A 22,626-nucleotide genomic window follows, 5' to 3' on the forward strand; every position below is an offset into this window, starting at 1 on the left:
GAGGAAGAACGCCATACAAAAAAAATAAAAATAAAATGAAGGGAAGAGGAAGACGAATCTGGTGTCACATGTCGCTTCCGGAGTTGTGGTGACATCACGGCCCGTGGTGCACGCACGCACTTCCTGCCAGCTACGGGATGCGAGCTGCAGTGTCGTAGGGAAATACTTGGGAAGAGAACGTTAGACTCTCCTCAGACACTCTCAAGCCCTTTTCACACTGCACTTGCTCAATACCCGCGTTTCCACCGCTGGACGTTCGGGTATGGGGAGGAGGTTAGGGACTTTCACGGGAACCCTTCCTCTCAGCCGGCCCGCTTTTGGCTGCGTCTCCACTGCGGAGTACGACCCATTTCGCGACGTCACCAGTTTCGATCGACACGTAAACGGCGTGCGACGGTTTCTCCCGTGACGTCACCCAAGCATCGCGCGACAAAAAAATCCGAACGAGGAAAGAGAAAAACTTTAGGTGGTTGCTGTTTTTCTCTGCTTTTTATTTTGTGTACTTGGCGTGGATGAATGGTTCGAGTGAGCGTTTGGATAAAGAATTGAAAAGGGCTGACTCGCAAGTCACGAGTTTCGATCGACACGTCATCGCCTTTCTGTGATGTCACCCAAGCACGGCGCCGCAAAAATCGGAACGAGGAAAGAGTTTTTTTCAGCTTTTTTAATGTACTTGGCGCGGATGGATGGTTTGAGTGAGAGCAGACGGCGTCTAGATGAAGAATTTAAAAAGGCTTACAGTAGAGTGGAGCGAAAATAGGCAAAGGATTATTTAGAGAATTGTTTTGGTCGAAGAGACTGAGGCCGAGAATGCATCATCGTCGCGCATGAAGGTAAGATAATTTTTTATACTAAATAATTTTTAGCCAATCAGCACCAAAGCCCGATCGGGAGTTTAATCGGGCCGGCGGAGTATCGACCTTCGAGTAGGACCTCCGCTCGTCCCCGTAAGTTCCTGTAAATGTGGCCCGGTTGGGAAGGCTCCTGCAGTAGGAACTTGGATAGTTTAATCATTCCGTTACGTGTAAATATATACGCCAAAATAATACAAATTTACGCCGCCAGCTGCTCTCCGATTGGAGGCGCTTGTGTGACATATTCCAAAAGAGTGACTTTTGAATTTGGGAGTGCCTACCCACACATCAAGAGTGAAATAATACCACATAGTGGACGTCTGTCATCTACCTCTTTCTGGAAATGTGTCCGTGATAACAAAGAAACACTTGAGTTTCTCTGACCGTGACTTGGAAGCTAGGCTGGGTGAAGATCGGCCACACAACTGCAAGATGTTGCATGTAAGTGGTTCTCTTTTCAATCTTCATTGAATTCCCTAGCAGGTTACTGTGTCACGCCGCTACAATGTCAAGCTATTTACAAAGTGCCATCCCAGCACAAGCCAGATAATGATTTTCCACTATAAACCAGATTGTTGAGAGCTGAATTGTCCCTTGGCAGAGGATCCACTGTTTGTACCGTGATGACATAACACACACCTCCAATCAATCGCCTGTAAGCACGTTGTGTGTGTGTGTGTGTGTGTGTGTGCTAAATGCTGGCCCAGTCTGGCAGGCTCCATGCATAATAGCTTTAGGGCGGGAATTGAACAACAATGTGGGTCTGGGTAATGCCTGTGGTTTTGGGGCCCTCGGCAGTCGGCGGTCCCGTTAAAGTGTTACTCAGCTCAGTATGTGTTTGCCGCCCAACACACACGCACGCACGCACGAGAGGGCGCTGATGGGAGGCAGTGTTTCTCATGTGTGAACAAATGCGAGCGCAGAACCACGCAAGAGCTCTTCCTCTTATGACGAGTCGAGATTCCAGCATCGTATTACGCCAGGGGCCACTCGGCCACAGCCGGCACCAAAACAGTCGCTCATGTGCTCCACTACCAAAGCCTCGCTCGGGGGAAAAACATTGTGACTCATCCCAAATAGATGTTTACCTGACCACGAGCGCTATTTCGGAAGGGAGCGTTGACTGGATGCTGCGACGGCGTAATGATCTCACAAGCTCACCTTCGGCGGGCCGCGAACCGCGCCGGTTTAAAGAGTCACTTTGGAGGGAAGTTTCCTGGATCCTTTCCACAAGAATAAAAAGCATCACGCACGCAGAGCTAGCGGCTACCGTTTGTAAACAGTTTTTTGGACTCCACTTGGGACTATAAACCTCATTTTTATAAGGGAACACAAATTCCATCAGAAGCTAGTGCTTGCTTCATATTGAGGAACGTTTTTGGTTTGTTTTGAATGAAGAAAATCAGAAACACGACCTAATAGTTTAAACCGTTCCAGTGCACCAAGAGACACTGACAAAAGAAAAAATAATAAGAGAAATCTACAATAGAGTAACAGATCAAAACAGTATTATATGATTAGCTTATGACATTTTACAGTGTGTGTTAATCAGCTAGCAGACTTTCATAAGACAAAGTGAATGCCGTTTGGTTAAGTACACAACGCGTGCTTTACGCATTGTTTTAGTTCACTTTAACTACTTTGCTAACTCATTAAGCTAACAGACTATCACAGTACAAAGTTTCTTGCAGTTACACAATGTGTAATTCTTTGTTTTATGCTTAGTTTTAGTTGACTTCAACTTTGCTAATGTTTTACAGTGTGTGTTAGCATTAAGCTAGCAGACGAAGGAAGAGCGTAAAGTTAGGTGTGGAGGTTTTTTTGGGGTTTTTTTTGTGCTCCAATATCAGTTTCAGTACTACATGTGCAGTTTTTTCATGTGATTGGCCTTTATTAATGGCCTAAACGTGTCTTTCAACTCAACTCACTGTAGTTTGGACTTAACTACTGTGTTAGCATAGTTCAGCCACACACTACAACATGTTCCAACTTTCGCACCATATGAAGCAAACGTTGTCGTAAAACCCCCCACCCCCCTCTATACGTCTACTATGATGTGTCATGGCAATTACAGAAATTCCTCCCTCTACTTCTCATCTCCAATAAACCAATCCTAACATAATGTCAGCTGGACAAACAGTAAATGCCCATTTATTCACGTTTGTTAGTACGTTAGTGCAGACGGAAAGACTCCCAAATCTTTGGCTCCCTCCAAACTGACTTCCTGCCTCCTCCACTCCCAATCACAATTTTGCTTCAGACGTTAACGACTGACGGGGAGGGCATTTGGGAGAGGAAACTCCGGGGGGAAAAAAACCACCAGGTTGTGAAATCGCCGGCAGGATTAATTCTCGTTTCTGCTTGTTGCTCAATCCCAAAAGACTGAACGGGTGTGGTGACATCACGGCCAACACGATGATGGTGTTTGTCAGTCAGCTGCATCGCATTTCACACGCATTAGTGAAATAATGGACTCCTTGGCTGTCATCATGCTTATAATGACAGACACAGACTTTCTGGTCTGACCGGCACTTAGTGACAATTTCTTGCCAAGTTATTGAATTATATCTGAATTTTGTACTTACAAAATAAAGACTCTTCAAAGTAAAGTAAAGTAAATGTTCAAATTCAAAGTAAAGTAAAAGAAACGAAAAGGGACAGAAAGAAGTCAAACTTGTTTTGTCTGCCCTGACAACACCAAAAAAAACAACGCAAAATGAATGACAGCGAGCGGTCAAGACGCTTTCATTGTAACAATACTACAAAATAATTCCAAATAATTAAACTGTGTGTCTTTGTGCGATACATATTTTTGCAGTAATTGTGTGTTGTTGTTTTTTTTAAATATTTTAAAAATCCAAATAGACTGAGAAGATTTTGTTTTACAATCCAGATTGTTCCACAGACTGACACCTTGAATTGAAATACATCTTTTCTTTTGTTCTATATTTAGGTTTGGAAAAAATGTCTGTTCCTCTTAATCTGTCCTCACTTTCCCTTTGGTTATAAATTTGGTTTGTATAAGGACTGGTAAATTTTCATGATTTAAAATATTTTAAGGCGGTTAAACTCCATCAATTTGTTAAATGTTAAAGTTTTTAGTTGTATAAATAATGGATTAGTGTGATCTCTGTATCCACAACCGCAAACGACACAAATCAGCACTCTTAGCTTCTGCTAACAATCTTACAGTACAAATGTACAATATTTACTGTATTTAAATGGATCTAGCGAATCACACTGTCAAGAATATTTATAATAAACATTTTTATCTTTCAATTTATGGGCAATTCAGACATATTAATTTTGTTAATGTCTTTAAATGGGGGATTACTAAAAGTTGACATTTGAGATTAGATTACCGTCATCAGGATGAGAGCTAGAAATGTTATCAGGCACAGCTGCTGCGGGTGATCGGAGTGATTTCAAACGTGTGGAGGTGGGAGCAAAGCAAAAGCAAGAAGATGAGGCCACAATGAAGTGGGGGAAAAAAAAAAGAGAGAGAAAAAAAAAAGAGGAAAGAAAGATCTGTAGGAATGTTCCCTGTGTCGGCCAGCCCGGGTGTCTGTCTGCCATCGTGTCTGTGCATCTGCCAGCAGCAGGGCTTTAATTATGAGGCCCAGGTTATGTAGTCGCACACACGCGCGCACGCAAACACACTCATGCACACACACCACCTCTAACACAGTGCCTCACAGTTCCGCTGACTAACCAGTGGCACCAGACTTTGGCCTGCGGCTCCTTGATTCCAGTAAATGTCTTCTTATGCAACTCCTAACAAGTGGCAAACAGTCTCAACTGCTCACTGCCGCTTCATTTTCTCCTTCCACTCTACATACGGTGGGACAAAGGTGGCGGTGGTGATGGTGGCCCTGGGGGTGGGGGGTTCGAGGCACAAAGTGTGGTCTGCTATTGGTAAGGAATGGACGAGGCATGGAGAAGGCGGGCGGCCGGGGCAGGAAATGGGCTGAGCTCCTCCAGCTCTTCGCCTGAGAAACACAGCTGCCCCTTCTGTTCTGGGGCCATGCCAACCTTGGACTCCTCCACCACTTTCAGGGGTGACGTGAGTGTGTGTGTGTGTGTTGGTGTGTGTGTGCTGAAGCGGGAGAAACAGGAGCGCTGCTGTTCTATGACCCCCCCCCCCCCATCGTCCCACTAATACACATTCAGACTATGAGCTTGTTTCGGAACGTCGATGACCAAATCAGCTTTGCGCTGGAGACTAGAATGCCTCTATTCTTAGGTTAAAGCTGGCATTGGTGGGAATTGTACACTATGTGGACCAAAGTAGGCAGAGAAATGTTGCCTTCACCTATTGGGCAAGACGCGGGCATAGTTTTTAGCACGTATGCCTAATTGTGTTAATTTCGTCAACGAAAACGAAACAAAAATAATTTCGTCAACACATTTTTCACCGGATGAAAACTAGACTAAAAGCCTCATATATAAACAATAATTGGGACTAAATCAGTATGCATTTCCGTCGACGAGGAGACGAGACGAAAACGTACTTCACTTAATAAAAACTGGATTGAAATCTATGGACATTTTAGTTCATGAACAAAAACGAGACGAAAATTATTTGACTTTGTAAAACCACTATATGACACACGGTGCCCCCCCCCTTCAAATCTGCGGCTAGCGAGTGCAACATACACAAACACATCGGACAGACAGGAGGTGGATTCACGGTTAAAGGTTAAAAAAAAGAAGTAAATTATAGTTACACCGTAACATTAATCCAACGGCTATAATGTTCAAACAATAATGTTAATCTGACCACTAGCTAATGCTGGCTAACTAGCTCATAGCATGGAGCTTTAGTAGCCACTTGTTGATATACTACAATTGTGCGTCAAATTGTTTTTCACTAAAACATAATAAAGACTAAAATGCTACCTTTACAGTCGACTTAAAAGGAACTAAATAAAACGGGATGAGGTCGACTGTGATAAAAAACAAAAGAAGCATGATTGAAACTGGACTAAAACAAACTAAATTTTAAAATGGCTGATAAAATTAATACTACCAGAAAACCATCGATAGCATCTTAGTAGCCACTTGTTGATATACTATAATTGTGCGTCAAATTGTTTTTCACTAAAACATAATAAAGACTAAAATGCTAGCTTTACAGTCGACTAAAAAGGGACTAAATAAACCGGGATGAGGTCGACTGTGATAAAAAAACAAAGAAGCATGATTGAAACTGGACTAAAACAAACTAAATTTTAAAATGGCTGATAAAATTAATACTACCAGAAAACCATCGATAGCATCTTAGTAGCCACTTGTTGATATACTATAATTGTGCGTCAAATTGTTTTTCACTAAAACATAATAAAGACTAAAATGCTAGCTTTACAGTCGACTTAAAAGGAACTAAATAAAACGGGATGAGGTCGACTGTGATAAAAAACAAAAGAAGCATGATTGAAACTGGACTAAAACAAACTAAATTTTAAAATGGCTGATAAAATTAATACTACCAGAAAACCATCGATAGCATCTGGATTCAAGACTGTGGCCTGCCAATGACTGGCAAAAAGTATACATAAACAACACCTCTCAATCAATTTGTCATTAGTCTGCTCACAGTTTTAGCAGTTTAGGGTAGTTTTGACATCCATCCATTTTATTGCCTTCCTCATGAGTGGTGAGTAAAACTGTTACCAATGCAATCTGACTTGAAGCGAAATGCGGTGTACATCCTCGTAGGTCACAAAAACATACTTTCGTGACATTCTCCAAAAATGACTGAAAGCTGGATCTAAGCGGATAAAACGACCAACTTCCCTAATTGCTGGCACGTGGTTTGTATGTCATTTTGCGTGGCTTATGAGAGCTGTTTTGCCTTTTCAGGAGCATGTACAGTCTTTTGAGGCTGCACATCCAGTTTATTGTTAACATCTTCTTTTAATTTATGCTATTGTCATTCACAGCATTATTCAGTAAGGTTCGATGTGTGGCAGGCGTAACCACACACTCTAACCACATGCTATGTCCATAAACAAACAATGCGGCCCAGCTAGCTAGCAGACGGTGGATGGTTTCATTTTAAATGTAATTAAATCTGTTCTTATATAAACAAAAGTCAAGCGGATGTTTTATTTTTGCATTTGCTTCCCTTGCTGTACCCAATGTGAACCGAACCATGACCTTTAATAAGTCATACAACACCCGCCGTAACTCTGCATCACCACCAGGTGATTGAAGTCAGCGGGTGCGTGCTAACGACCGGCGGGCCGTGAACGTTTGTTTTGAGGCGTGGGAGGCAGTGTTTACCGCAAGTGGGGTGAGGAATGCCGGGTCGGGAGTGCGGCGTGTACAGAGGGAACGCCGCGGCCGTATCGATTCACGCGCCGACATCAAAGTGCGGTAAATATTTGCGCGGTGACACACGGGATGCAGCAACATCGAGAAAGTACAGCCGGATGTGTGCGTGCGTATCACTTCCAAGCTCATTCAAAAACAACAAGTGGTGTACGAAGTACTTTAACTTTGTTTCTGTACTTGACAAGAATGTTCAGGTATCTTTACTTGAGATTTCTGATGACTTTGAACTTTCTACTACTTACTAGATGGGCCCGTTCATTTTTTTTTTTACAAACACAGCGGATGACTACACAATGTAAGAAAACACAAAACAAATAGAGAGCAGAAAGGTAAAGTCAACTGCGGTTGAGCTCTTTGATTGAGATCTGGGACTGGAAAAAAACAAGGACTGCGGTGTTTGACGTTGTTGGCTACAAGATTGTTCATAGTGAACGCGGGTCTTTTACCAGCTTGAAAACAACTGGATCAAAAATAATATCCATCTAATCTGAGAAAAAAACTGTGAATTTTTCAGTTATCATTTTCTAATTGAGCATTTTTGTTAGCCAGTTTACAAAGTTAACAAAGAGATGAGAACAAGTTTTGATCGCATTAATAACCAAAAGCACATCAGAGTCTGCACTTTTTCTTTTTACTCATATTTAAGTACAGCCTGGAGTTGAATCACTACTTCTATTTTTACCAGAAGTATCTGCACTTCTTCTGAAATCTAATGTGATTACTTTTGCCACTTCTGAAACCAACGAAGGACACTCGAAAGAAAACAGGCCTGCACGCAGTTCTGCCATTTTTGGCAACATGCGTTCATTCCACTTCCTGCCCGGGCCAACGTCCAGCCAGAGAGCTCCTGCGAGCGGGTCCCACCTGGCACAACTGTTCGTCGTCGTGACTCAGTTGGCGGGCGAGTGTCTCGCTCGGAGACGCGCTAGCCCGCCAAAATCGGCGCCGGCGGAGGAGCTTTTGGCGGGGTGGCGTTGAGGGGGAGGAGCTGGAAATGGTGATTCAGATTTGTTTACAAATTGGATTTCAAAATAAGAACGGATATGCGCATGATGATTTTAATGAAGCATCGTTTCGTTACCGACCACTAATCATCAGGAGCTGTCCCTACATGACATTAAGTACATAAACATGCGCTACCTTTAGCAGCTAATGCTAGCAGCTATGACAAACTAGGTCTTCACGTCTTGTTGTTCCTTTCTATCAAACAACATTAACGGATAATCTCAACAATAGTCACATAAGATCCATATTTGTTATTTTAAAAAAAGTTGATACTACCTTTTAATCACAAATCTCAAGCACAAGACAATCTAGTGCTTCATTCAGTGCTCCTTGTCCGACAAGTCAAACAAATGGGACTCCAAGGCACAACAACAATCACAGATGATCCAAATGAGTCTTTTGTTCAACAAATAGTTGGGTGATATCAATCAATTAGGATTATCTTTATTGGCCAAAACACAGAAGAAATAACACATCTAAATATAAATCTAAGACTTAAACGAATGGGAAGAAAAGCAGGAAGTAGAAACCTTAACAAAATAAAAGAAGTAGCAGTCACTGTTCCATTCTTTACTTACACATACAACAAACCCTTTTAAACCCAAGTGACAAGCATATTGATTAGCCAACAAGCGGCTAGCTTGAGAAGCTAACAACAGTCTAAATATTCATGTGGTACACCTTGTCAAATAGCACAAACAAATGAACAAAATGCAGGACACTTGTTCCGAGATTAGCGGATTAGTTCATTGGGTCACAAAAAGTTGCCCAATAAATCTGGAAGACAAAAATCAACAACAAATGTTTAAACACACACAAACTGTAACACGTAACAGCAACTAGCAAGTCATTAGCTAACACGAAAAGCTAACATAGCAGTCTACACGTCCGCTGATCGACAAAAAGTGTCTAAAAAAGACAACAATAATAAAGCAAAAACACATTTGGTAGAGAGTTTTATGCTGGCTGAAATTTGGCGACATATAAGACTTTCCTGAAAACTTAACACTTACAAACAGTATATATTTAAAGTGGTTAGCCTCACTGGTCACCAGCCAATCCTGAACACTTACAGACAACTATTCACACTCACATTCGCAACCACAGCTAATTTAGTATTCAATGAAGCTAACGTGCATCTTTGGGAACGTCGTAGCAAACCAACACGAGCACTGGGATAACATGCAAACTCCACAAAGGAAGGCCAGAGTTGAGATTCGAACCCTGAGCCTCAGTAGTGTGAGGCAGACGTGCTAATCATTATTCCACCGTGCTGTCACGTCTACTTCACATGACAAAAAAACAAAAATCCTAATCAAAAGTGTGGTGTCACTACGCCAGACGCAATCGCTCCATCCCCTCCACGAGTAAACCGAGTAGACAATGTGCGGTAGCCCCCCTGTGAGGAGGCGCGGGAGGCCCCGCCACCACCCCCGCCGCCGCTGTGAATGGCACGCTGCTTTTCCCACACTTTTGCGCCGTCTACGGCGAGCCCCGCGGCGGAGGCCGAGCGCCCCCCTCGTCGAGCCGCCACAATGACGCGGCCCTGAATGAGGAGCGCCCGTGAAGATAAAGAAGCGCAAAGGCGACGTCCGTCGCTGCGATGCTGCGGCGGACTGTGAATCAGCGCTTCCAGACCACCAGACCAGTACCAGTCTGTGCCATTTCGTGGCGGGCCACACAGAGAGACTGAGCTAAAGATGTTTTGCTAAGCATCAGTCTGCAACAAGTTTTGTTTTGAAAATCAGGTGCATACTTGCATTAAATCTTGTCAGCAGTCATTCTAAATATATGTTCCCGACTATATCTACGTTTTAGAGCCAAACTTCCTTTTTGCAAATTCCAATTAATTCTCTTGGAGCATTTCCAACTTTGAAAATTCGCACGTCAACGTGCTAATCTTGCTCATATGATACGTGAGATAGTAACAAAAACTTAGTCCTTAAGCTAGCAATTTTTTTTTACAGAGTTCCTTCCTGCCAATTGATGAGACAGAAGAAGAAGAGCCTCCAACTTCCAAGAAAAATATCAGCAATCCTGCTTTGAAAAAACAAAACGAAAAAAAAAAGCCCGTTTTGCATGATCTGCATCGACAGGCAGTGAAGCCCTCAAAAGTTGCTTGTGTTTCTAAAATCCGTTCTTCGTGAAGCAGGATTTTCTGCAATTATTGCCACCAAAACAAAATTCTAGAGTAGACAGGACATAAGTAACACTCTTGGTCTGATCATCTCAAGATGGTACCGGTTGGTTGAATAGAGAAACAAGTGCGGGGCTCCCACTATTAACAACAACTGTACTTTCAGCATGATGGTGAGTTGGACTTTTAATTTGTATCTGTTTCTATTTCGGTTAGCTTTGCGTTGGGGGTGCAAAAAAAAAAAAAGGTTGGGGACCGCTGCTGTAAATGATCTACCGTGTCTAATCGTATTGGAGTGTGCACTGTGGTAACCTCTTCTTAACACGCAAGCGACGTGTCAAGCACAACTGGACTATTTTATGAATGTTGTTGACGCCACCGCAAAGTGATACCGATGTGACCTCAGTGAGATTCGCAACACTCAACGATATCAAAGCAGGATGGATTTACAGAGCCCATGACACAAAATGGCCGAGGTAGCTAACGTTAAATTAGTACAATGATCCTTTGCAACGGTCTACCTGTCACAATTGAATATTCAACAATCATCTTGTAATTTGAAGGGAGTCTGTGAAGAAACCAAAAAATTTTTTATGTTGTATTGCTTGACACTTCAATTGAATTTTCAACCAACCTCTTTCAAACATACAGGACTTTTTTTTTTCTCTATTTGAGCAAAAACCCTGATGGTTTGACACAAAATGGCTGCAGTAGCGAGGTGAGACTGGTACATCGTTTCCCCCCCAAAATTTTTTATTTTTTATTTATTTATTTTTTACAGACCCACAAAGCAAATTCAGAAATTCAGAAGATAATTGCTGAAAACTACGACTGAAAACTGCTGGTTATCATACCGAATTGTGGAGCTATAGCATTAAACTGTTTTTCACCGTTTCAGTTTTATTTATTTACTTTTGATGGAGCTAAAATGGCACCCCATGATGCTATATGAGAGCTTTAGCCCCTTTGTTTGCCACTGTGGTAATCCAGCCTAGCTGTGAGTTACATTTTTACTAGTATAACATACAGTTTTCTTTCTACCTATGCCTGCAACCGAAAATTCATCTTCCCTGGATGCCACAAATTACAGAGACCATTATTTAAATTGCCATTTGAGGAAGTGACGCCGTCTGTCGGCTGAGTGAAGCCTCAGAAGCCTGCTAGCTCGTAAGCTAGCTAGCGGCTAGCGCCTCCCGCCGCAAAAAAAGGCACCGGACGTTTATAAGTGTAAATATTTTCACGGCTCAAATGTAGGGATGTGTAGGCCTTAGAAAGACACTAGCTTGACCGAGTAGCATCTATTTTTCAGTGGGGCGTGGTTTCACACATTTGGCAGACACACAAGTTTGAAAGCGCATTCAACCCGAAGCGGCTAAGGGAGCAGAGGGCTAGCATCGTCAACACGATTCTTAGCCCGTTGCTTTCAAGTGACCTTCAACATTTTGGTCATTGTTATGATCTGATTGTATTACAAAACCCTATTGATTTTCCCCGCTCCTTTATGACGAATCCAATTCAAGACGTTGGAGTGCTGCTGGGGTTCAAAGTTCATGTCGATACGAGCAGCTTTATGACTCACTCCGCACGCTCGGCGGGTGTGAGGCAACGCGGTGGGAACGGCAGAGTAAATGAAGACTGGACTTACAACAACAACAACCGTTTCACGGGGTAACATAACAATAACAACATATCACGGCAATATCTGCTGCTCGGCTATTGGATGATCACAGAGGTGGGTTCGCATATTGAATTCCCACACATTTGATTCACAGTCACCCTTCAGCCATTTGGGAGAATGTCATGATTGAGTCAAATTTGACGATGGCGGAACCATTTTCGGCCCTGTGATTTCCTGGCGACCAATCCAGGGTTTATCCCGCCTCTTGCCAAAAGTGAGCTGGGATAGATTACCAGCTACTCTAATGTGGACGAGCGCTACAGAAAAAGGATGAGTTCCCATTTTGGACAATGAACCTCATTTTCGTATAATTTCATATAATTTGATTTTTTTTCTTCCTGCATATAAAAAAAAGGCAATCAATGCACACCTATGCGTTATGTTTTCATTAACAACTCCAAAGTAATAAGTTCATAACCCACACGGTCTGCTCGGCAACACTCAGGTAACATTTGTGTCGGACATCCTGTCAAAATTCAGACCGTCAAAATAAAATCCTGCATCAAATAAGTAATCACACAGTTTCACCACACTTTCTTGGGCCACGTGGTATCTTATTTAACAGTTGCACTCCGCTGACTTTGGCGAAGAAGCAGGATACACCAAGATGCATAGATTCGAACACGGAACCTGAAAACGTTGGGACTGGTGTGCTAACCACTTCCCCCACTGCGCTACAACAATCACCAAATCAGAGGTGGCAAATCCAGGTCCAGAAAGTAAAAACTCTGCTACATTTTGGCTTTAGCCCCATGTGCTAGCTAGCGTTCTCCCTAGCTAGGTTCCCGGGTGTTCGGTTACCTGCTAGGGAGCTAGCTAGCTAGCACAAGGGGCTAAAGCCAAACTGTGGCAGGGTTTTTACTTACTGGACCTGAATTTGCCACCTCTACAACAGTTATTTTTCCTTTGAGTGCACCTGGAAATCTCCTTTTTATGTTCGGCCCACAGTGAGCAATTTTTTTTTTTTTTTTTTTTGTCCTGGCCTAATCTGATTTACGGGACACAATCCGACAGCCCCACATTAGTCGGGAGCTTTTGTAAACAGCCAGGTCAAACGGATGAATGGCGAACAGCATGTGTGTGTGCACGCTGCCGAATTCCGCCTCATTAATGACACGGAGGGGTCACCTCGGCGTGTTTCAACTTCCGCCAGGGTCAGGGTGGGACGACTGGGATGAATCGCAGATGAATTTCTCGCCATCAATTAAGCGCCAGACACCATTCAAGCTACTCCAAAGGCTGATGCTGGTCACGCCACATCTAAAACAGTCACGGCCAAACCCTCGCCACCCCCCCCCCCCGCCCCCCCCCCCCCCCCCCCCGCCCTCTGGCTGTCCGCAGCATCCCATGAAGTCTGAACTCACGGGTTCCTTTTCATCTGGCTTCATTCACTTTGCGTGAATTAGTCGAGACGAGAATCCCGTGTTTCCATCGCGCGACGCCAGGACGCGGGGGCCCCTGTCGAGTCAGCGGACTTTGCAAATCAAAGGGAGCGGGGAGAAGTCAGATGACTGTCATGGACCACGCTAGCAATGCAACACAAATGGACGCAGGAGGGACACCAATGAGGACAATGACAAAACAACCTCAAACGTCAAACCCAATCAAAGGCTTTTTCTTTTGCTTTTGCTTTTGATTGGCCTCTTTTGACTTTTTTTTTTTTGCATGCACTCGTAAATCTACTGGGTTACTTACAAGTACCTAAATTGGGTACTTAAATACTAATACCTAAATACTTTGAACTAGTATGTTGGGTCAAAATACAACAAATGGTCAAAACTACACATACTGATGAGCTAAAGTTATCAAGAAATGGTTAACAGGTTATCAGCATAGCTGTGAGAAAAAATAATACAAATTTTATTACCTACATTTACATATACTATGTTTGGCACAGTTTTTACATCGGATGGCCTTCCTGACGCAACCCACCCATTTTTATCCAGTCTTGCGACTGGAAAGGGCCGGGAATCAGTATATGATGTTAATTAATTAAGAGTCTTGCCGGGGGGACCCCGATCCCCCTGTCCAAAGTCAGCAATGTGACCCACTGAGCCATCCATCCAATCACCATCAAGTCTTTTTAACAATGTTACTTTCAATTTGCTTCCATTTCAGTAACAGTAAACAACAAAATTGCTTCCAAAATGGCAACCAGCATCATTTCTTCAACCCGCCTAAATCCAATCTTCAACCCAGTCTGATGGGGGGGAAAATGTTAACTTTATTTTATTTTACTTGAGTAAAAGTAACCCAAACTGCTGAAAATGAACAGCTACCCAGCAAGAAAACAACCCAGCATTTTGTTTAAAATGTAGGATTCCAGCACAGAGAGGTACGAAAGCGTTTTAGGGTGAAAAAAACACTATGAGATTAAAGTCGAAACCTGTTTATTTTCAAGAAAAAAAAGGTGTGTATTTTTTAGATCCAAGTCAAAATATTACAAGAATTAAATTAAATTAGGAACAATGTTAAGTAATTATGCTAGCAGTAATCTGGAAAGTTTGATGCTTTTTTTTTTATCGATAAAAATGTATGAATTTTACAAGAAAAAAAGTATACAAGTAATATTTTGTATTTGTGTGATTCCACCCCTCAAAGGACCAAAATACACTTCAAGTCATAATATTAAAAGAATAAAGTCGGAGTTTTATGAGAATAAAGCCAAAAGTCACCTTCAAGTTTTTGGGAGAAAAATATAGTATATTTTCCAAATTAACAAAGTGAACATCAAATTGTTTCAATTTCAAAATAACTTACCCATTTAAAATTTTGTGTGTAAATAATATGCTTAGGCAATAACCCATTTTCATGGTTTTAAATCATAACGACCCTGAAACAACAATGAGTTTGCTACACCTGAGAGAAAGTGTGTCACAAGCACCACTAGTGGCACACGGGCTCCCTCTAGAGGTACTTAACAGAATCCCGTAAATAAACCTACAGAGTAGTACAGTTCAATTGTATTTAACTTTTAAGTGCAATCGATTTTGTTTTTTTAGCATTGTTTTGTTTTCAAATATTTACAAGTTTAATTGAATCAATCAAGTTTTCAACTTACCTATACAGTATTAAGGCATAATGTTACAGCTCATGGTAATGTCGATGGTGGTAATTTGTAGAGCTAACCATTTTTTCTATAGATAATAACAAAAAATAATAATAATAAAATTTGAGAAGCACAGTGAAAACCACTTTTCCTCAACTCCATCGTACTCAACAACAACATACCTTCCAACCTGCAGAGCTGTTGCTGTCCCCCTTGTCCTTGAAGTAAGGCACACTCTTCACCATCCAGTCGTAGATCTGAGACAGGGTGAGCCTGTTCTCCGGGGAGCTCTCGATGGCTTTGGTAATGAGGTCCGCGTACGACATATTCCCCCAGGCGTTCCGTCGGGACGAGCTGCTCTTCCTCTGGGCAGCGGCGGCGGCGGCTGCTGCGGCGGCCGACGACGGCGAGTTTGCAAGCGGGGAGGAGAGCAGAGGCACCTGCTGTTGTTGCTGCTGCTGCTGCTGCTGCTGTTGCTGGGGCTGCGGATGGGGATGGGGATGGGGATGCTGCTGCAGCGCGGGGTTGGGGTGATGCTGATGCTGTTGCTGGTGGACGCACGTCTCCTGACACTGGAAGTCGGCGCACAGGTCCTCGTTCTCCTCCAGTAGGCTGAGGTTGCTGATGTAGTCGTTGCCGGCGGGCTCCTGCTTGATGGACGGCACCGGCGACGAGGTGTTGGAGTCGCCCGGGTTGACGAACTCCGGTCGGGGCAAGGGCCAAGTGCACGAGCGGGGTCTGGCCAAGGGCTCGAAGTCCGGGTCGATGTCCACCAGGTGTGGCTGCTGCTGCTGGGCCGCTTCCGCCATGGTGGTCGAGAGGGTGATGGGAATTAGCCGGCCGGGGTGTTATTATGTCCCCCCCACCCCCGATAAAAAAAAGAAAAAGAAAAAACGGGAGGTAAACAAACGTCCGAAAAACGCGGGAACTCCGCAGAAAGTCAGTCAACTTTAGAAGTTACATCCCAAACGCTTTTAAAAAATCAAACCGTGAAAAAGTGTCCATAAAGAACATGAGGCGTATAAAAAGACAAGCGTGTAAAGTGCGCAGCGTCCTGGCGCGTCGATGTTCCCCACAGCCTGTTGACTGCGCGCTGTGCAGCATGTGAGCACTTTTACTGGAAGTGGCGTTTGGCACATGGCCACGCCCACCCTTGATTGACAGCCGCGGCGCGCCAATGAATGACATCCGACGACTTTGCACGGGGGAGGGGGCAAAAACAAAAAAGGAAAAGAGGACCTGTTTTCATTCTTTGGCCTAGTAAACATGAGAGGGCACCCAAAGGTTGTTCCCAACAATGAATTCCTGTCATGTTTACATATTTTAGAGGTGGAAACGCTGTTCGTGTTTGATAACGTTGATGTAGACCATGTGTTTAACACGAATTTGAAATTGGTCATTGTAACATTCGGATGACATTTTCCAAGTGTGGTTGATAACCGCCTAAAAAATTCTAGATCAGTCAGATTTTTCCAATCCATAAAAGTATCTAATATATTTCAATGCTGTTGCTAAATTGGACGTAAAGTGGTGCCTTTTGAATGCGCTAGATGTATTCCTTAGCATTTATTTTTTTAATAACGTATGTAATGCGTGTTCCTTTTCGACTCTTAATTGTTCCTCTCTATCTATCGCTGCGTGTTTGACTGCCAAATTCTAATAAATTCGTTCACACATCACCTGAGCGCCTTCTGCAACCTCTGTTTGGCTCTTGACGATTATTTTTGCATTTAAGTTTATCATTATGAACGGCCAAAGAGCCAAGGGTTCAATTGCTGTTACTGATAAAACGCGCGTACTTTAGTCGATGTGCCTGCTGTAAAGCAACAAGTCTGTTGGCTCGTCAGAATTTACTGTTGTGAATTATTTAAAAAAAAAAAAAAAAAGAGGAGAAAAGTTCACAGCGAATGACTCTACTGACGTTTAGTGGCGGGAGGCGGGATGACACTAACGCACCATCGCTGGCGAATTTTGTCAAAATAATGTTGACATAAAAAAAATCATTATTCTTTTATAAACTCATTGTAATGCATAGACATTAATGTGTAATTCTTTCTTTATTTCTTTCTTTCTTTATTTATTTTTTACCAGGGGGGATGTGACTTCCGCCTTCATATGCTGCGTTTTGTGTCTCTCTTGTTTTTGCGTAAATGTCAGCTTCATCCGAACAGAACAGACGACTTTCCAAAACTTGCGCCTTCATATAACAACTTCCCTGAATGGGGAGACGTTACTTTTAGTTGCTTGGGCGCGGCCGGGTCTACCAGATATTTCGGATTCTCAAAGGGAGTGAGGTGAGCAGGAAGTGTTTGCGTTATACTGAATTGATTGTCTTCAAGGTCGCTGCAAGCTTACTTTGTTTACTTTTTACATTGATAGCTGTATAGATAAGTAGACAGACAGACAGACTGACTGACGGACAGAAGGACATAAAGGACATTTTTCTTTTTGCAGGCTTTCCAGCACATTCTGATGCAACATGGCTCCACACCCAATTATCCAAGCCATTATTGACTTCACAGCAGGAGCAGCAGGCAAGTTCATGTCAAAAAACAGAAATCCCCAAAACATTTGCATCACGCTTTGATTGACTCACGTTCCCAGTGCGTGCACTGGCGGCTGAACTCGTCGGTTTCCCGCTCTGCGCGGCCATTTTTGGCAAGGTTGAATGAAAACGAATATAATTGTCCATTATGCTGAAGCGCCATTGAAATAACGGCAAGTCAAAGTAATCACATGACTCAGTACATTGTGCAAGAACTAAAAGAAGCACACCTGTCATATTTCAGGGAATATCATGAGGTCATGAGCTGTGCAGGATTATGTGAACAAAAATGACCTAATAAATACTGCGGTATTTTGACTTCTTTATTAATTTAATTAATGACGTGACCCAGCTTGTACTAATCGAATTAACTGATATAAAGAAAGCCAATTGTCACCATTGAAATCTATTAAAATGCCATTAATCCATTCCAGACCATCCTTAAACAGCAGATTTTCTATTGTTTAGAAAAAATACAATAATGCATAATCAAAGAGAATGTAAAGGTTTATAAAGTGTAATTACTGTAGTGTACAGGCTTTAGTGTGTTGTATTTGCGTGTTTGAATATTTGTCCCCGTTTTCAACTGTGTCTTTACTTGCATAGATGTGAAGACATTAACTTAATTTTCCTTGTTGTTGCTTTTTTAAATCACTTCACTTGAGTGGTGGCATGTATGAAAAGCACAAAATAAAAAATAATACAAGCAATGGCTAAAAAACAAAACCCTGTCATAAGTTAGGGCACTCGTAATTCAAAGTAACGCTTTATAGTCAGGTTGTGTGTGTGTAAAAATACTTTCAAGCAATATCGTCTTAACATATACAAAGCCCGGTTGGGACATTGTGTAACACGGAAATAAAAAACGAATACAATCATATTTCAGTGATATTCTGCACATGCTATAAGAGTGTGGCTTCATAGTAAAAGAGTACAAGTACTAGACTGACCTGCCAGCAGTCCAGACCTGTCGCCTGTTGAAAATGTGCAGCATGTTATAAGATACAACAAACGGAGGGAGACGTTCATTAGAATTAGGGTTTGTATAAAAAGACTAAGGATGCATTTGAAAGCTCACCTTGTATTGTGACGTGACAGGCGGGACAGCTTGCGTTCTCAGCGGGCAGCCGCTGGACACCACCAAAGTGAAGATGCAGACGTTCCCCACCATGTACCGAGGCTTCACTCACTGCTTGGTGTCCACCTTCAGACAAGTTGGGGTGCGCGGCCTGTACAAGGGCACCACCCCAGCCCTGGTCGCTAACATCTGCGAGAACTCGGTGCTCTTTCTGAGCTACGGCTTCTGCCAGGACGTGCTGCGCTCCTTGGCCAGCGTCGACGCCGGCACCGAACTCAGGTGCGGCGCATCCTGTACCTTTGTCAAGTTTGTTTCCATCCCTGTGGTTAAATTGCGCTTCTTTGACGAGCCAGTGATGTTCAGAAAGCCTTCTCGGGATCGCTGGCCTCCATCTTCTCGTCCTTGGTGCTTTGCCCCTCCGAGCTGGTCAAATGCCGCCTGCAGGCCATGTACGAGATGGAAGCGTCCGGCAAGATCGCCCAAGGACAGAAGAGGTCCGTGTGGTGGATGGCGGACATTTCAAAGTTGTTCCGTTGATGTCCTTATTGTGTTTTTGTGACTTGTTTAGAGTTTGGGCGGTGATGAAGTCGGTGATGGAGACAAAAGGTCCGCTGGGGTTCTACCAAGGTCTGACGTCCACCATTGTCAGGGAGTTTCCGGGCTACTTCTGCTTCTTTGGCGGCTATGAACTCAGCCGCTCCACGTTCGCACGCTACATGGGGACGGACAAGGAAGGCATCGGTAGGTCACATTGCGACTAGGGGTGGACCGATTATCGACCGGGCTGATTATCGGTGCCGATATTTGACATTTTGACAAATATCAACGTCGGCCTTTTTATCAATCTGAAGGCCGATAACGCTGGTATCTCACTGAGCGGCGAATGCTTGCGAACGTAGCAAATTTAGGGTTTTCGATCAGGATTTGTAAGATGTTCACAGACAATTTTTACTTGTCGCAAAAACATTTCCAAAATATTCAGACAATTTTTACGTTCGCATGCATTTGTCGCTCAGTGAGATACAGGATTTTTTTTTATTTTTATTATTATTTCGCAGTGGAACCTGTGAGTTTGAATGTCTCGGAACTTGTACAAATCGGACTTCGACCAAAAAAATCTGAGAAAATATTTGAACAAAAAAAACAACAACTTTATTTTCTAATTATTTATTTTCTATTTTATTTTCTAATTTACATAAATAGAAATTTAATTAGAAATGAATTAAAATAGACATTTTCTGTTTTGGGAGTTTGGGAACGGATTAATTGCATTTACATTATTTGCTATGGGGATAAATGTTTCGGAAGTTGAACAAATCTGACTTTGAACAGTTCACAGGAACGAATTATGTCAAAAGTCCGAGGTATCACTGTATTTAAATTTCCACTTCATTTTATTTCACTTCATTTTACACTAAATTATACTGACATTAGGAACTTCCTACACTTTTTATTTTTTTTTAAATAATCAAATAAAAAAATATATATGTTGAAATTTTGGAAAACTATTTACAGCAGAAAACGTTAGGGAACTATTTACTTGCTCAGTTTTCAATGTAGCACATGCTGATGACCCTCAAAGCTCCATAACATTTTTGTTACAATATTTAATCAAAGCTGTCAATTCTTAGGTTAAAAATTTAAAGGAAAATATATATATATATATTTAAATTTTGATGTAAATATTTTCTTTTTTATTGCAAATGAACATCTGCTTAAAATATTGGTTATCGGTCTCCTTGACCACTAAAAATCGATATCGCCCTATCACCAATTACAACATACGTATTTGAAAGGTCTTGTTTTTGCTTCCCAAGCTGAGCAATCGAACCTTTTGCAGGCATTCTCCCTCTCATGTTCAGCGGCGGTTTTGGCGGCGCTTGCCTTTGGCTGCTCATCTATCCCATCGACTGCGTGAAGTCCAGGATCCAGGTGTACTCCTTAGCCGGGACGCAAGAGGGCTTCCTGAAGACCTTCATGGGGATTTTACGCAACGAGGGTAAGATTGTAAAATGATCTTTTTTTGGGCGTCCCATCAGGTTTCTGCAAATGAGGCGTCTTGTGCGTCGCAGGGTTCCGGGCTCTTTACTCGGGCCTCACGCCCACCATGATACGCACCTTCCCGGCCAACGGCGCCCTCTTCTTGGCTTATGAGTTCACGCGAAAGTTCATGATGGAGGCAGTGGGCTCCTGATGTGGACCACCACAATTTTATTATGGACCCCCAGCCAAAGTTTTGTGATGGTTTTCAGTTCAGGTCTGGGGTTTTCACTCACATTCTGCTGACTTTCTACCAACTTCACGAAAAGGTCCAATTGTTTACCATTTTATTTGATGCTCTTAAAAGTGACAAACTGTGAATACCAAATCAATGTGTTTGAGTGGGAATTTACAGAAGTTTTTTTATACTCAGATTTTAAAAGACATTTATAAATGTGTGATGTTGTTTGCTAAAGATTTTGAATGAAATCCTGGGGAAAATGCTGGAACTAATAAAATTCAGATCATGCACTCGCGGGAAACCACATTTGCGGCCATCTAGTGAGCGCTGGATCCAAATGATTGTTTTAAATTTGGCATGATTTATTATTGTGGTGGTGTGCACTAATGTACAATTGTCATTCTGAGGTGAATGAGTGAGAGCTACCTCATTTAATTGCATTTAACAGCGAGCATATATTATTGATACTGTGCAATATCTTTACTTTTATGCAATATTGTGCAATGTTTTTCAATGCCAATTGTTGAAGTCAAATGGTAATTAAAATCACAAAATGGCAATAAATAATAAAAACAAGTTTTTCAGTTTCTTTTGATTGTATGAGTCACATTCAGTCCTTAACTCATTCACTCCCAGCTATTTTCACGGAAGCAACCCCCTTCACTCCCGACTGTTTGACTGGATTTTGACAGGCCTGTTTCCGTTTTGCAGCAATTAGCATTAGAATATAGCTAAGTTTCATCATTATTCACAAATCTATTTAGAAATGTGAGTAATAGAGACTTTTTTCAACATGGCCCTGGTTGATCTCTTATACTCTGCTGCCACCTGCTGGCTGTTTGTGTAATAATTAGCGTTTCTTCAACCGTTCTTTGCAGTTGAGAGGCTGCATCAAAGCCTTCTGTATGCTCTAGCATAAAAACAACATAAACAACATATTAATACGTCTTTGGGACACTTAAAACATAAAAAAAAAAGCATTTACATGTTTTTGGGAGCAAATGAGTTTTTAAAAAATCCGATGTTACATTGCGGCTGCATTTTCCCTGAGGGGACTGCTACAATTATTTTTATTAAATACAGCACATATGAAAAGTCTACACACCCCTCTTCATTTTTGTAATACAAACGTGATCAAAGTAAATAATTTCAAAACATTTTCCACCGTTAATTTGGCCAGTAGCACTCGGCGGGGGGGGGGTTCAACTGGGGAACAAAAAATTAACATGCCGTTGCACAAGTGTGCACACCCTCTCATACCTTGGAAGGTAGCTGTGTTTAAACTCATGTTGAATGGGAGTCAGAGCACCCCTGCCACCATTTGTGCCTCTCATTTATTCCAAACAAAGGTCAGCTGTTCTAGTAGGCACATAAGCGGGTGTGTGCACTTGTGCAACAACATTACCTCTGTTAATTTGTACTTTCCCTCTGTACAGATCACATAAATGGTAGAAAAAGTTTTGAAATGATAACTCTTGTTAACATTTTTGTACATCACAAAAATCTTGTCATTTGAACAGGGGTGTGTAGACTTATTATAGCCACTGTGCACAGTAGTCTTTGTTTTGTTGACGTAAAATATTTCCCCAACGAGACGCCTTGCCCAAATAGTTATCATCCGCTTATGACAAATAATAAACTGAACTCCTTCATTTTCCCATTGGAGGAAAAAACAGAAAGTGACTGCGATTAAGCTTTGGAGCCCATTGCTGAAGTCTGTTGC

The 22,626-nt window shown here is 42.3% G+C and overlaps 2 protein-coding genes across 3 annotated transcripts in view; one reads left to right on the forward strand and one right to left on the reverse strand.

Moving 5' to 3' along the window:
- Positions 1-16,265, reverse strand: part of foxo1a (forkhead box O1 a) — a 37,178-nt gene extending 20,913 nt beyond the window's left edge. For both annotated transcript variants that reach the window (XR_013294064.1, XM_077565476.1), the window contains exon 1: positions 15,242-16,265. Coding sequence is in view for 1 of the 2 variants with exons in the window: in XM_077565476.1 (XP_077421602.1) it covers positions 15,242-15,868 (627 nt within the window). In the remaining variant the exon portion in view is untranslated. The remainder of the gene's footprint in view (positions 1-15,241) is intronic.
- A 754-nt stretch (positions 16,266-17,019) lies between these two features.
- slc25a15a (solute carrier family 25 member 15a) lies at positions 17,020-21,474 on the forward strand. The gene is made up of 7 exons (XM_077565478.1): positions 17,020-17,353; positions 17,514-17,593; positions 18,703-18,961; positions 19,036-19,176; positions 19,251-19,423; positions 20,523-20,681; positions 20,755-21,474. Exons 2-7 carry the CDS (start codon positions 17,539-17,541, stop codon positions 20,874-20,876), a joined length of 909 nt encoding a protein of 302 aa, XP_077421604.1. The 5' UTR covers positions 17,020-17,353; positions 17,514-17,538; the 3' UTR covers positions 20,877-21,474.
- Positions 21,475-22,626: the final 1,152 nt, after the last annotated feature.

This window comes from Vanacampus margaritifer, chromosome 5 (genome assembly GCF_051991255.1).
Source record: "Vanacampus margaritifer isolate UIUO_Vmar chromosome 5, RoL_Vmar_1.0, whole genome shotgun sequence".
NCBI lineage: Eukaryota > Metazoa > Chordata > Actinopteri > Syngnathiformes > Syngnathidae > Vanacampus > Vanacampus margaritifer.